The 15,320-nt window shown below is 58.8% G+C and overlaps 1 protein-coding gene across 5 annotated transcripts; it reads right to left on the bottom strand.

Moving 5' to 3' along the window:
* Positions 1-1,246: 1,246 nt before the first annotated feature.
* On the bottom strand, positions 1,247-14,428 carry LOC121672534 (STAM-binding protein-like). Of its 5 annotated transcripts, none has more exons than XM_042045205.1 (10): positions 14,235-14,428; positions 12,227-12,457; positions 7,936-8,011; positions 6,979-7,037; positions 6,101-6,434; positions 5,307-5,431; positions 4,422-4,559; positions 2,642-2,754; positions 2,210-2,309; positions 1,247-1,767 (listed from the first exon to the last, which is right to left on the bottom strand). In XM_042045205.1, exons 1-10 carry the CDS (start codon positions 14,340-14,342, stop codon positions 1,711-1,713), a joined length of 1,341 nt encoding a protein of 446 aa, XP_041901139.1. In that variant the 5' UTR covers positions 14,343-14,428; the 3' UTR covers positions 1,247-1,710. The 5 variants fall into 5 exon arrangements, with proteins under 5 accessions (XP_041901139.1, XP_041901140.1, XP_041901143.1 ...); XM_042045206.1 differs by having other exon boundaries at positions 6,101-6,431; XM_042045209.1 differs by lacking the exon at positions 14,235-14,428 and adding an exon at positions 12,829-13,061 and having other exon boundaries at positions 7,932-8,011.
* Between the last annotated feature and the right edge of the window lie 892 nt (positions 14,429-15,320).

Below are 15,320 nucleotides of genomic sequence, written 5' to 3'. Positions count from 1 at the left end.
GCTGGGCCCTGACCTGAGGAACACCCTGCTCCAAGGAACATGGAAAATCCCCTGGGAAGGTTTGTCAGTCCCTGGGACAACACAAAAGTGGTGATGTGCCACCAGCTCCTCTCCTGGAGCCAGCTCAGACCTGAGACCTGCAGGGATGTGGAGCTGGGATAAATCCCTTGGGATATTCCCAACAGATTTGAAGGAATTGCTGCTTTGCAAGATGTAATTTTGCACTTTGTGTCCCCACGCTGCTCCGGGGGAGCCCTCGGGGTGAGGAGCTGCTCTGAGCTGTGGAGAGCTGCGGGATGAACAATCCTACACGGAAACTGCACCCCCCTTCCGAGCATGGTTTAAATTAATTAGGTCTGAAATGAGTTCCCAGAGATGCCCCGAAGGCCCCTCGCTCCCCTCCCACCCCCGGGGCCAGCCTGTTCCCAAAAGCGACTTGGGAAAAGCTGGGAGCAGCACTTGTCACGCAGGGATGGATTCCCTCCGAGCCAGACCCCAACCCACAGACAGAGCTCAAAGAAAACCAGTGGCACAGGAGGCTCGGCCCGGATAATCCCACCCATGTTCCATGCCCAAGGAACACCACGGGGGGCTGGGTGTACAAGCACACGACAGAAGGACGGCGATGTTTGCTCGCCAGGTGGGAAGGCAGCTCCAGCCCGCTCCCCTCCCCGCTCGGCCATGTGCCACCCAGCCCAGCCCAGCCCAGCTCAGCCCAGCCCTCGGCACAGCTGCTTCCCACCTTGGAATGCTGCTGCTTCCCTCCCCCCCCGAGGGCGGGGGCTCGGCACGGAGCACAGGGGAGGAAAATCTCGGCTTGGCACCCGACTAAAGCACCTCAGAGGAGGGTCCCACACAACAGCGACATCACGGAGCACTCGGGTTTGGCAAGGACAGGCTTCCTGCTGCTTTGGGATGTGCAGAGGCAATCAGGCACAGGGATCCGTGAGGATGGAAGTGGTCAAAGCTGTTGGAATCCTATCCTGGAGCGGCGATGGCGGCCAGGAGACCGAGCTCCTCCTGGTAACACCAGGGCATCCCCCAGCCAGGAGAAGGGATGAAGTGCCCAGACACCCCTAAAGGCTGCTGGGATGGTGCAAAGCAGCGCCACATCCAGGGATCTTCAGCCCTGAAACGCTGCAAGAGGGATCCCAAAGGAGGTCGGGCCCTCTTCCCTCCCCAGAGAGACACACGAGCACCAGGAAGCAGCACTGAGCTCGTGTGGGGCTCAGAGGGGTCAGCAAGGTTGGACTTTAAACTGCAGGAAAGATTTATCTGCTCCTGGAAGCTGTGCTGAGACCAAGCAGCCGGGAAACAGGGACGAAACAGGGCATGGGTTAAACTGGGCAAGTCCCAAAAGCACTTGAAGAGGTTTCCACACCTCAGGGTTGCAGCAAGGCACGGGGAACCTCCCCAGGAGGTCGCTCGAGCCGTGGATTGGAGTTGAACGACTGCAGTAGTGTTGGCTTCTGTCTCTGAGCTCCCAGATGGCTTCTCCCCACACCTGGAGCTCCAGCCCCATCCGCCAGCCCCACGCCGGGCACGGAGGTTCCAGGGGCTTCTGCAGAGGGCAGGGATCCAGCTCCAGCGCGGGGGAGGGAAGGGAGGGATCACTACACGGTAGAAATCATCTGCTACAGGAGGGAGAAAATCGATTCCCTAGGCCTAAAGGACGGTGGGTGGTTCCCGGGAAGGGGTAAGGCAAGAGGCTTATCGGAGATCCATCAGCACCACGTCTCTCTCCACTATTGACACGTGGTTGCAGGTCTGGAAGAGAGGAGAAGAGGGGACAGGGGGTTATTCAGATATTTCCACAGCTCAGGTGAGTCTCCTCTACCTCCTGACACAACCTGCAGCTGGTGCTTTCCCAGAACAGCCCTCGGATCCAGTTCCTCGGATCACCCCATCCGCTGGCCCTGCCCGGTGCCACACAGCGACCACGGCAGGCCCCAAACACAAATCCCCCCCTCCAACAGCCCTTGGCTGCTGCCTCACCCTGTTCCTGCAGCCAGGAGCTCTGCACCACACTTCCAGCAGCTGGAAAATCTTGGGAAGCTCCTGCACCTCCACTCTGGGAATTGGAGACCAGCCCCAGCCAGGCTGAGCCTCCTGGTCACAGCCCCGCACCTCAGCGTGGCTTTAATTCAAACACAGCGTCCAACACACCAACTCCCCACCCCACAGCCCCCACGGCCCCAGGGGCACTCACTGTGAAGAGAGGGGGGTCTTTGGGATGGGGGTGGAACCCCTTCTGCCGGCAGGACGAGATCTCCTCAAGGCCGTGCTCCGTCAGCTTGAAGAACCCTGTCCTGGAGCAGAGGAACAGCAGCGCTGTAGCTCGAGCCTCTGCAGGGACAGCCACATCCCCTGGGCCCCCAGGAGCACCTTTGGGGCTGCTCATCTCGAGCAGGAGCAGACATTGAGGCTGAGGGGCACCTCAGTTCCTGGGAAACTCCTCTCCCCAGCCCTGAACCTCGTGTCAGGGGTGGGCAGCCAGACACGGCCCCTGAAAACAGCTCCCAAGAGCTGTCAGGTGTGAGCTGTGAGCTGACACTTCATCCCCTCGCCAGGAATCTGAGAGGGGAAGAGGGAAAAGCCTTCCCAGCCCACCCCCAGACTCACTGCTGGCATCCCTACTCACTCCTGGTATTTGGGAGAGCACACGATGGCGATGGACTCTGGCAGCATCATCTGGTAGGAGCAGTGGGTGTGCAGGTCCACGCTGGACAGGAACGCTGTCTGTGTGGGGTGGGTCTGCAACGGGCAACACGGGGACAGCAGTTACAGCAGGCTCGGAAAACTGATCCCAAGGGATCGGGTGTGCCAGGAGAACCTTGGGACAGAGGAGACACAGCTCCCTGCAGGGCACAGGGGATGCACCTGCACACCTGGAGTGGAATTCATGGAATGGTTTGGGTTGGAGGGACCTTAAAGTCCATCCAGTTCCAACCCTGGCACCTTCCACTATCCCAGGTTGCTCCAAGCCCCGTCCAACCTGGCCTTGGACACTTCCCAGCTTCTCTGGGAATTCCATCCCAGCCCCTCCCCACCCTCACAGCCAGGAATTCCTTCCCCATACCCCATCTAACCCTGCCTCTGGCAGTGGGGAGCCATTCCCTGTGTCCTATCACACTCCCTGCTCTTGTCCTAAGTCCCTTCCAGCTCTTTCGGAGCCCCTTTTTTTGGATTATCCTAAACCAGCCATGCTCCTCTTTTCCATTTGGAGTTGCCTACAAAAGGAGCTCTACATTCCTGCCACATTCCATGGAAAAATCACACCTTTAAGCCACAACCACGGTCCTTGCAGGGCACTTCACACGTTCCTCAAGTGCAGCTCCAGGGGCTCAGCCCATCCGGGGTGCCACAGCACTGCAGGATATCACATTCCATGGAGGATATCACATTCCATGGAGGATATCACATTCCATGGAGGATATCACATTCCATGGAGGGCTGCACAACCCCTGACCACCACCACCTCACCCAGCTCCTGCTGACAGCCACATTTCACACCTTAACTCCTGATGGAAGCTCTTGCTCCTTTTGCTGCTTGGGTTTGTTTTGTTTTGGTTTTTTTTGCCAAGACCACCAGGAGGGCCAAAGGAATTCCGGAGGGTCCCAGAGCGTGGCAGGGCTGTCACTGCAGAGGTGGCCTTGGAGCAGCCACTTGGAGCAGCAGCATTTCCTTGTCCAAGCCCTCGGGGCAGCTGCTGCTTTCGAGAGATTACTCAGCAGCTCTGAACGCTTTGCTTGGCACGGCTCCGACTGCCAAAGGCTCCGTGGGGACAGCAGGGCAGCCAGGGAGGAGCCTGTGACTGGCACAGCTCACAGCAGGGCACGCAGGGCTGCCTGCAAGGCAGGACTGCACAGGGACCCAGCGGGGGAGAGGTGTCCCTCTGGCAGGGGAGCTTGGGATGCCCCCACGGCGCCGCTGGAGTCGGCTTTTAGCTGGAGGAAATGTGAGTTTCATGTCCAAGATCCCACTTCCATAGAATCCCAGGAGGGTTTGGGCTGGAAAGGACCTCAAAGCCCATCCAGTGACATCCCCACCATGGCAGGGGACATCTTCCACTGCTCCAGGCTGCTCCAAGCCCCATCCAACCCAGCCTTGGGCACTCCCAGGGATCCAGGGACAGCCACAGCTTCTCCCCAACCTCACAGGGAAGAGTTTCCTCCCAATATCTCGTCTAAACCTTTCCTCTCTCCCTTTCAAAGGGCTTGATGCTTTAGGAAGGGACCCAAACATAAACCAGGCCTGGGTTTCTCCATCAGAGTAGTGAACGAGGCTGGACCAGAGGGAGAAAGGCAACCAGAGGCTGCTGCCCATTCCCTGCCATCTCCTCCAGTAAGTTCAGCCCTGCTCCACCAGCCCTTCCCCTTCGTGCTGGAGGCCAGGGAAGTGCCAGGGGAAGGAGACTCACGTGGATCCAGCCCAGAGTGACGAGGCCGTGCTGGTCCTGGATGATGAAGAGCTCCTCCTCGTTCTCCGTGGTGCAGGAATCGGGGCCTCCCAGCTGCTTGGGGACGATGACGTGAGTGATGGTGAACTCGTTCCTCATCTGCAAGGCAGTGGCAGCACAGGAGGCTGTTATTCCCCGGACATGAGGGAATTTCCCAAGCCTTGGGAACAAGCCCAGGGATGCACCCACCACCTGTTTGCAGGTGCAGCTCCAAGTTACCGACAAAGGAGTCGCAGGATTTTCTCCCTGTTTCACTCTCCCTGCTGTGCAGAGCCCCCACAGGAGCTCAGAGAAGTCCTGGACACCCCCCCAAACCAAGCTCTCCACTCAAAAGGGGATGATGCCTCATCCCTAAACCATCCCCAGTGTCTGGAAGCAGCTGGACTGCAGGAAGTTGCTACATCAAACAACTTCATTTCAAAGCAAACTTGTGTGAGTGACTCAGGGCAGATGGGCTGGAGCTGCTGACAAAACCTGGGCACGCAAACTCTGGGGGACAGCAGTGTCCTGTCAGCCTCGTCTGCGTGAGGGTCACCAGTTGGACACCCAAAGGACAAGTGCCCGGAGCTGCCTGCCACCAGGAATGCCACCAGGAATGTCACCAACGGGAGAGAGGAAGCTGAATGGGGACTCAGGTTGGCACCTCACTCAGGGTGGGGAAATCCCAACCTGGAAACGAGGAAAGGGAGAGGCACATCATCCCTAGCACTCCCATGGAAGCCTGAAACCACACTGAAGAATTCCAGGACAAAAATCAGGGTCCTTGAGCCATTCCCAAAGCCATGACACTGTGATAAACAGTCCCCGTGCCCCTTTTGGGGTCTCCATTGGGGCTGTCCCCCTTACCAGCTTCCCGCAGAGGATCCCGCAGGTCTCCACACCCCGCACGGTGTTGGCATCAGCCAGCTGCAGGAATTTCTGGCACAGCTCCCTGGGGACAATGACCTGGCGAAGGACATCCACACCTGCATCTGTGGGGAGAAGAGGAGCACAGGGAGCAAAGAGTCAGGAGCGCTGGAGAAATGGTCCCTCAGGGCAGGATCTGAGAGGATGAGACTGAGAAAATCCTTCTGGGAAGATAAACTCCCCTTGCAGTGGCGGGCACAGAGAAATGTGTCACTGTGACACTGATAAAGGACAGGCACCAGCTCTTTCAGAGCAGGGGAAGGATCCTTCAGCAGGGTGTCAAAAGGAGTGTTTGGTTAGCAAAAATGAAACCACACACGCTTAGCAAACGTTATTTAAAGCAGGACGTGTCACTGGGCAAGACCCAGCCACTGGACACGTCTGAATGAGCGTTTTGGAACCACATTTAGTCGAATTTGGTCAGGAGGAGGATTCAATCAGCCCAGCCAGGAACTAAACCCCAATCTCCAACAAGTATTTGGATCAAGGAAAAGGCAAACAGGCTGCAGACCCTGGAACAGCAGAGCGACTGGGCTGGAAAAGCAGGGAGGGCACATTCCCAAGAGGAGACAGTTCTCCCCAGCCCTGTGAGCGTTCACCGGACAACATCTTGGGAGAGGAAACCTCCACGAGGGACGGAGCCACGATCAGATAATTCCAAGAGCCTCCCAGAGAAATTGGCTGTGTTTGGCTCAGCCCCAGCAGGAAGAAGGGATGCTCCAAGAGGTACTAACTGCTCTCCGTGCTCCCCAAAGCACTGGGCTTCAAAGATCTGTCCACAACAGGAGGTTTGGATGGGACAGTCCCCGCTGATGGACTCGCTGGATGAACTGGAGAGGCCGGAACCTTTGGGGTTAAATCTGTTGGGGGCTTTTCCACGCCAGGGATGAGGGGTCCATCCACACACTGGGGACTCGGCTCTGGCTTTCCAAACTCCTGCACTATCCTCAGGCGCTCCTTCTCCAGCTCCTGCCGCCGGATCATCTCCTCGAAGGCATGGAACTGCTCCTGCTCTGCCTGCTGCTGCTTCATCAGGGCTACCCGAGTCTTCTCCTCCTCCAGCTGCTGCTGCAAAGCCAAAGGGTGTGCAAATTACCCTTCTGCGTCCTGCTGCGAGGAGAAACATACCCAGGGACAGGAGCAGAGAGGAGCCCGGGGCAGACCCCCAGCCATCCCCAGGTTATTTCTAAAGGCTCTGCAAAAGGTCACCAGCAAACAGCGTTTTCTGCAAGGAAACTTCAGCTTGCAGAGCACAGATCCAGAGCCAGCTGCACTGAAGGGAGAAAACCACAGCCTTCCCCTCCCTCTTCCACGGAATTACAGTCCCAGGTTGATTTCCCCCCATCCTGCCCCTAAAGTCCCACTTGCCCTGAGCGTCTGCTTTGCCCACAGAACCCCAGAGCCAGGGACACCTCTGACAGAGCCACCCACGGTGACAGCAGGGGACGAGCCTGGAGCCTGGAAGTTGGGGACATTCCCGAGCACCCAGGGAGCCCTGGAGAGCTGCCCCCTTGCAAACCCTGTGAGGCTGAGGGGCTCCTGAGGAGCACAGGCCTCCAGTCTCCTGTCACTCACCTCCTGCTCCTTGTACTTAGCATAGTCCTTGGCGTACCTCTTTAACAGCTCCTCCTTGAGCTCTTCGGCTCGGGGAAAGGCTACTTCCTTCAGTTTCTGGAGGAGGAAACACAGGGTCAGAGCGGGGCAGCCCCAAGGCAAGAAAAACAAAACCTGAGCAGCTGAAGAGTCCAAAATCCCACCACCAAAATCACCGAGCAAGAGCTCAGGCAGGGCTGCGCTTTCCTCTTGGGAATTGTAGCTTCTTGTGGCTGAGGAATCTCTAAGGATTCCCTGGAATATCACCACTTTGAACATCCACACATGGAAAAGCCACGTGGTCTTTAAAAAGCAGGGACTTGAACAGGGAAGAAAGGACACCCCAGGGCTCAAAAGGAAGTAAACTGGACACCAGTCCAGTGCAAGTGCAACGGGGTAAGGACCCCCCAAACCATAACTCAGAGAATCGTGGGATTGTTTAGGTTGGAAAATACCTCCGGGATCATCAAGTTCCACCATTCCCCCAGCGCTGCCGTGTCCACCCCTAAACCACATCCCCAGGTGTTTTGAAACACTTCCAGGGATGGTGGAGGCCCATGCCAGGACCGGACAATGCTTTTGGGGAAGGAATTTCCCCAGTATCCACCCTGAGCCTCCCCTGGCCCAGCCTGAGGCCGTTCCCTCTCCTCCTGTCCCTGTTCCCTGGCAGCAGAGCCCGACCTCCCCCCGGCTGCCCCCTCCTGTCAGGGACTTGTGCAGAGCCACAAGGTCCCCCCTGAGCCTCCTTTGCTCCAGCCTGAGCCCCTTCCCAGCTCCCTCAGCCGCTCCTGGGGCTCCAGCCCCACAATGGATTTCCTGGAGTGAGGGGCCCAGACCTGAATCCCAAGGGGTCAGGACTGCCTGGCCAGGCCAAGGTTTCTCAGTATTTGTAGGGACCACTCATCCCAGAGCCACGGAAGCCCAAGGTCGATGACCCCGACCACGTTCCCGTTCCAGACCCGGTGTCCCCACTTACTTTGACCGTCTCCCTCTTCTCGGGAATGACGGCGCTTTTGTAATCGCGGTGCTGCGGCAGCTTCTCGATGAAGAGCCTGGAAAAACGAGAGAGAAGCCGCAGGTCTGAGCCAGGGCAGGAAGGGAGGAGGCACGGGACACTCAGCAGCGTTTTGGGGGATCCCTGTGCTCCCCATCAGGGCAGTCTGTCCTTCTGCAGGAAACCCTCCATCCCACAGCGGCCCCTGGAGCTCTGCACAGCACTCAGGAGGATCTTGCCTGATCCCAAGGGAGTGCCCCACACAGGTTTCCCTTCCACCTGGCCTCCAGAGATGATCCTCAGGGATAAACACATTTGTTTTGAAGAGAACCATTAATAAGCTGGTCTAAACCACCAAGGACACAGAGGTGATTGAGGAAGGCGCTCGGGCACCTGCCGGCACCTGGGAGCATCCCAGGATTCCACCCCAGCTCAAGGACTCTGCTGACTCAGAGCTCACCATCCTCACGCACCGAGGGACAAGGAGTTTGTGCACGAGGGGAAATTACCTCAGACCTTGGACAGGGAAAACCTGCAGGTGAGTTAAAAGCAAGTTCCCAACAGCCCCAGCCGCTGCAGCGGGAGCCTTTGGGCTCTGCAGCCTGAGCACCCCAGGGACTCCAGGCAGGGGGGAGAATTCCGTGCTGGCTTTGGGGAGGGAAATCAGGGTGGGTATGAACGGGTTAATGCTCAGCTTCTCTGCACCTGGGGGAACTGTTCTCCCCCTCAGAGAACCCCAGGATGGGTTGGCTTAGAAGGGACCTTAAAGCCCATCCAGTGCCAGCCCTGCCATGGCAGGGACACCTTCCACTGTCCCAGGCTGCTCCAAGCCCTGTCCAGCCTGGCCCTGGACACTGCCAGGGATCCAGGGGCAGCCCCAGCTGCTCTGGGCACCCTGTGCCAGGGCCTCACTGCAAGGCCACAATGAGATCCTCCTGTGGAGCTCTGCAAGCACTAAAACAAGGAGGAAATCCCACAAACAAAGGGCAGTTCACCCTGGCTCAGCTCTCTGAGGCTCCCCAGGCTTGAGACACCTCGATTTAATCTGTGACCAAACCCCCAGCGGTGACAGGGTGAGCTCAGGGTGAGCTTAGCTAGGCCCTTCTCTCCTGCAAGCCCAGCTTTGCTGGCTCTGGCCATCCACAAAGCTTTGGGGATAACCCAAAATCCCTGCCCTCCCTCCTGCCTCTTTGCTGCACTGCTTCAGCATCCACAGGAGGATGTTCCAGCTCCTTTGGAGAGCAGTCTCCTGTCGAGGCACAGGGAACAAGGGAATACAGGACCAGACCACGCCACAGAGAGCAGCACAAACCAACCCAGCAGAGCCAAGCAGGAAAAACTCAGGGGGGCACAGAAACTCTGAGAAACCTCTGCGTGTGCAGTAAACAAACCCAGCTGCTCCAAGCCCTCAGGGACGAGGAAGGACTTTTTGCCACCCGGAACGCTCCTGGCGAGGATGCAGGATCAGCAGAGCCAGGGCACAGCCCTGGAGGGAGCCGTGGAGGGGCCGTGGCTCCCTCCCAAAGCCCCAGCCGGGGGTGTGAAGTAGGTCACTGTGCCGAGGAGGCACAACAAGGCCCCGAGTGTTGCCAACAGCTCGTAGATTAAAATGGAAGGGATTAATTAAGAAGGATTAAGAGCAGATGCTGGCCTGGGCAGGATGGAAAAACCAGCAAAGACAGCTGGGTTTCCACAAGTCAGGAAGTGGGGGGAAAAAAGTGGGCAGGAGGATGAGAGGAGGGCTCAGGCAGCCAGAGGAAAACTCCAGGACAAGAGCAGCAGTGGCAGGCTGGGATGGGGCAGAGGAAGGGCTGGAACAGCTCAGGTTTCCTATGGACAGCCCTGCTGAGGCTTGGCAAGACCAAAACCTGCAGCTCCCGTGGCCAGGAGTTTGCTGCTGGTTCAAACCTCTGCCTGCCCCCGAGCCCAACGCAGCAGCAGCTGTTTGGCACCGAGCAGCCCCAGCAGGGGCTGTTTTTAAGCACAGCTCCGGTGCCCAGGCCAAGCCAGTGGCTCTCGAGGCCCTTGTGACACCCCTGCGAGTCCCTGGAGCTGGGCCAAGCAAACCAGGGAGCCCCAACACCACAGCAAAGTTGTGTCTTGTTGCTTTTTTCCTTCTTATTTGGCCCTACCAAAACCAACCCTGCGTTCCTGCTGGTGATCCAAGGGAAACAACCACTCGGATCAAGGCAGAAGAAGCTGCTCAGGATGAAAAGCAAGGCAAGACTTGTGAGGTGACAAGACACGTGCTAAAAGTCCTGGAGATGGTTACAGAATCATGGAATGGGTTGGGTGGGAAGGGACCTCAAAGCCCATCCAGTGCCAGCCCTGCCATGGACACCTCCCACTGTCCCAGGCTGCTCCAAGCCCCAATGTCCAGCCTGGCCTTGGGCACTGCCAGGGATCCAGGGGCAGCCACAGCTGCTCTGGGCACCCTGTGCCAGGGCCTCCCACCCTCCCAGGGAACAATTCCTTCCCAATATCCCATCCAGCCCTGTCCTCTGGCAGTTTAAAACCATCCCCCCTTGGCCTGACACTCTCTGCCTGTATAAAAAGTCCTTTTCTCTCTTTTTTATAACCCCTCTTTAGGAAGTGGATGGGGCTCTAAGGCCTCCCCAGAGCCTTTTCTTCTCCAGGCTGAACACCCCCAGCTCCCCCAGCCTGGCCCCATTCCTAGGAAAGGGAGAGCAGAGCAAATTCAGTAAATTCCCAGTGCCTCCTCTTGCTCTCTGGATCAGGACACCTACAAAACATCAAACCTACGGCTTGAGCTCCAGCTTCCCATCTCCACTGGAAGAAATGACGGCGGCATTAAGTTCCTATCTTTGGACAGTCCAGGGTAGGAGCTCACATTCGTCAGCCCTGGAGAAATCCCACCAAGGGGAGGTTTTCCACCCTCCCGGCAGCCCAGCAGCCAGGCTGGAAATGCCAGGAGCGTTTGAAAGCTGCTGGAAATACAACCCAGCACCTCTGGCTGCTACAATGAAACGGCCTCAAGTTCATTTGTTTAGTTAAAAAGTTTCTCCTTCGGCCCAGGCTGCGTAAGGGGCCTGGAAAGCTTCCCAAAGGTTTTACACTTCCCAGGGCCCTCGCCACCATGCCCATAAAAGCTCAGGAAGTGCGAGGCGGGGAGGAAAGCTAATCAGAGAAAAATGTGTTGGGTTTAAGGGGCAGGAACCCTGCACATAGGGCAGGGAGGGAAAATGCCCACGGAGATACCAGGCACAGCTTGGGTGAGCAGGGAGAGAGCACAGAGCGCAGCAGTGGCGCCGGGCGGAAGCAGGAGGGACGGATTTAGGGGGAAAAGCCTACAGGAACAGGGCTCTGTGCTGCTGGGATCACAGTTTCCATCCCTTTCAACACCAACAGGCACACAGCTGTGTTGGGGGGGCTGGACTGTGCTCCTGAGGTGTGCAAATAAATCCCCGAGTGGTCCCTGCTCCTGGAGGAGGAACTCGCTCCCTGCTGTGGAAGGCTGTAGTAACCTCAGAGTAAAACAGGCTCTCCTTTATTAGAGAAACCACAACCCAGCCTCGACCCTTCCAGTAGATATGGGATACAAAACTCCCTGACCAGGGATCCCTGCCCAGCCCTAGGATGTCACGGCCAACCTAGAGAAAAACTGAGGCCAATTCAGGTGCAGAAACACCTGCAAACTTTGACTTACAGGTGGATAAAATCTCTGCTGCTGACAGGAGTCTCCAGAGGGCCAGAGCAATCCAAGATCAGCCTGGTTCCCAAGGGAATCTCATTCCCATACACACCAGTGTCTCAAAGGGGTGTCAGAGGATGGTGCCAGACTCCTTCCATCGGTGCCCAGTGACAGGACAGGGAGTGATGGCCGTAAGATAAACCACGAGAAGCTCCACCTCAACAGGAGGAAGAACTTCTTTCCACGGAGGGTGGCAGAGCCCTGGAACAGCTGCCCAGGGAGGAGTCTCCCTGTCTGGAGACATTCCAAACCCACCTGGATGTGTCCCTGTGTCACCTGCTCCAGGTGCCCCTGCCTGGCAGGGGGTTGGACTGGATGCTCTCCAAGCCAAACCACTCTGGGATTATGGATTCTGTGAGCTGCACCTGTGGGTTTGTGCCTCACGCCTCTACCACATCCCCTGGTCAGTCCCACCAGCTGTGGCACCCCTCAACAGCAGAGCTCTGGCCAGAACCCCGAGTTCTGGAGCTCTCCCAGCTCACCAAAACCTTGCAGCAGCTGGGAGAGGCTCCGAACACCCCTCCCCAAGCCCAGGAACCCCCTGCAGCCCGCGGCTCTTACGTGATGTACTTGTTGTAGAGGATGAAGGCGTGCTCGATGTTGCCCTCCTCGCTGTACACCGTGGCCATGCGCAGCATCTCCACGCCCGAGCGGAAGTAGCGCCGCGGGGGGATGTCCTCGCTCACCTCCACGCTGCTGCCCGCCCGGATCAGCCGCCGCACGCGCTCCTCCGGCGGGAGGCTGGCGCTGCCCTGCCCGGGCATGGTGACACACATGGGCCGTGCTCGGGCTCTGCGGCGGGAGGGAGGCAGGGACGTCAGAACCGGGGTGAGACGGAGAGGGGATAGCCCGAGGTGGAGGAGCCACAGGGTGGGCAGGTCCAGGCCCTGGTCCTGCACAGGCAGCCCAGCAATCCCAGTCTGTCCCTTAGAGCGCTGTCCCAGTGCTCCTGGAGCTCTGGCAGGGCCTGTGCCCAAACCCTGGGGAGTCTGTGCAGCTCCCGAGCACAGGAACTGGCACGGGACAATCCCCATCCAGTTTCCTCAGGGTTCTTTTTCCTTGACAGAAATCACCCCCCTGCCAGCAGAAAAGCATTTAATCCATGGGCCAAGCTATGTCCTGAGAAGCCCAGCTCTTTTTGGGCACAGCACTCGGATATTCACCTGTTCAACCTGAAAAGCAGACAACGCATTCAAGGTCAGCCCCTGCACGTGGATTCCAAGCTCTCACCCCTCCAAATCCCAGCCAAAGCAGCTCTTCCTTCCCCGCTGCTTCTCCCCAGTGCTGCTCACCAGCCTGGGGTGCCACTGGTTCTGAGGGAGTTCCACTCTGGAGCAGAGCAGCTCCACACGGGGTTTCAGCCCTGCAGCGTTTTCCTGATGGCACCAGGATCCTCCCAGACCCATCCTCACCCAACAGGCTCCATCCCAAACTTGCCATCCCTCTCTGCCTGTGCTGTGGGCGGCACTCCCGTCACCCCAGGAATGCGCCACGACCTGATCCGTGTGGGAAAACTCCACAGCCCCACAGCAGGAGCTGGTGGAGGCAGCACCAGGATTGAGGGGCAGCGAGCCCAGAAATCCTCCACAACACTCCTCCTCCTCCAGCAAAAGCAGTTTTTCCTCGGAAAAGCCACCCTGGACCAAGGTAAGGGTTAAACTCCCTGTGACATTGCAGGGACTGCCACATGCACCTTCCTGAGGGAGGGAAAGGGGCCCAGCGGGCCCTGGGAGAGGAGGGGAGCCCCTCTGGGGGTCACCCCGCAGCGGGAGCCCCTTTTTGAGGGCAGGCAGATCCGCGTTTCCCAGCCCACACCCTGCAGGAGCCTCTTGTCCCGTGGGATTCAGCTCCGCCAGAGGCTCCCAGGCCGAAGCCACAGCTCAGGGGGGGCTTCAGCTTCCCCCCAGCCCTGCTGGTGCTTCGGCTCCAGCCGCTCCCCAAGGCACAGCTCTGCATCCCTGCCTCAGAATAACCCCTGCCAAGTCTCGCAGTCCTTTTCCCCCGGCACAACAGACACCGCCCCCCCCCGCAACTCCCCCGAGCCCCCCTCTAATTCCCACAGCGCCTCTCCAAACGAACTGCCCAGACCACCCCCCCCCCTTAAGCCGCAGCCCCCAAACTCCAGACCCTCCCCAGCTCACCGGGAGAGAGAGAGGGACCCCTCCCCAAAATCAGAGCGCTCCACAAGCCCCCCAGCCCCTGCCCTGCAGGGGGGAGCAGGGAAGGCTCCCCCCGGAGAGTCACCCCCAAACAGCCGCTCCGCACCGCTGAGGCGCAGGATCCCACAGCCACCCCCGCGACGGGATTCTCCTTCAGCCGCAACACTCCTGAGAGGGTCCCCCTTCTTAAAGGGAAGATTCCAGACCCCTCCAGACCGGACCTCCATGCGAGACCCTCCGGCCCCCCCCCACCGGAGCCCTCCCGCCGCAGTCTCTCGGGACAGGTCGGGACGCCCCAGCACCGCGGCTCCGGCGCCTCAAGCCGTCCCCCATGATCAGAGGGACCCCCCCGGCCGAGGCCGGGACCCCCTGTCCCGGAGGGACCTCCCGAACCCCGGCCCATCCCTGACCTGGCGCGGGCGGCCGCCGTTTCTCCTTAGCACTTCCGGGTTCTTCCCCAACCGCCGGGGCACCGCCCCGCCCCGCTGCCAGCAGCCAATGAGAAGCCGCCTTAACATCCGGGTATGTAACACCCACCGCCCGCTTCCGCCCGGCCGCGCAGCAGCTTCCTTTCCCTTAGCGGAACGTCGTGCGTCGTGACGTCACGCCTTAAAGGGGCAGCACCCGAACCCGGCCGTTCTCACCCCAAAACGGAGCGAGGCCCCCGCCCGAGACCCCCGCGCCCAGCTCAGAGCCGCAGCGCGCACCCTGCCGGGCCCCTCAGGCCCGTCCGGGAGGAAATGACTGCTCCACACCCAGGCTCAAATTTGCACACTGTGGAAATTTACTTTAGCAAAAAGTGGGTAAAAAGGAGAAAAAAAAAATCTCATCTTTTCAGGCCGAATCCTATTTCTCATTATGTGTTGAAGAAATCAACAAAAGCCCGTTTTGTTGAATGTTACAGGGATGCTCGAGGACGTTTCTTTAGGATTACTGCAGCTCTGGTCGAGTCTGTGTTTATTTTAATTCTCTGCATCCCTCGTGGATCAGACTCCGCACAGCGTTGGATTAAAAAACTCCTTGTAAAAGCACGGGGTGGGGGGGAGCAAGGAAAAACAGGAGATTAAAAACCAGCCCAGTTAAGGTGCCCCTCACGTGGGCTGGCAGTTCCTGGCTGGGTTACAGCCGCTCCTCGCAGGGTTTTCCTGGAGCGTTCCCGGCGCTGTCAGGACACCTCCTGCTGCCTCAGTTCGTGTTTCCTGTGCCGGTGCCGGCGTCTGCTGGCGCCTGTGGGCTCCTGGGGCGGGCAGGGCTGGGGGCTCGGGGGGGGGAACAGGCCCTTGTGCTTCTTCTTGGGGGGTGGGGAAATGCAACAGTTCCTCGGGGCCAGACTGCGCGGCTGCCTCTGCTCAGGCAGCTTCTGCTCAGGCTGCTCCAGCTTCTGCTGCTGCCTCTGCTCCAGCTTCTCCAGCTTCTTCTGCTGCTTCTGCTCCAGCTTCTGCTGCTGCTTCTGCTGCTTCTGCTCCAGCTGCCTCTGCTCCAGCTTCTCCAGCTGC

Source organism: Corvus kubaryi, unplaced genomic scaffold, assembly GCF_017639235.1.
Source record: "Corvus kubaryi isolate FWS band 111438036 unplaced genomic scaffold, C.kubaryi_AGA036_p1.0 62658, whole genome shotgun sequence".
Classification (NCBI taxonomy): Eukaryota; Metazoa; Chordata; class Aves; order Passeriformes; family Corvidae; genus Corvus; species Corvus kubaryi.
This window is presented reverse-complemented; position numbering and strand designations above follow the sequence as displayed.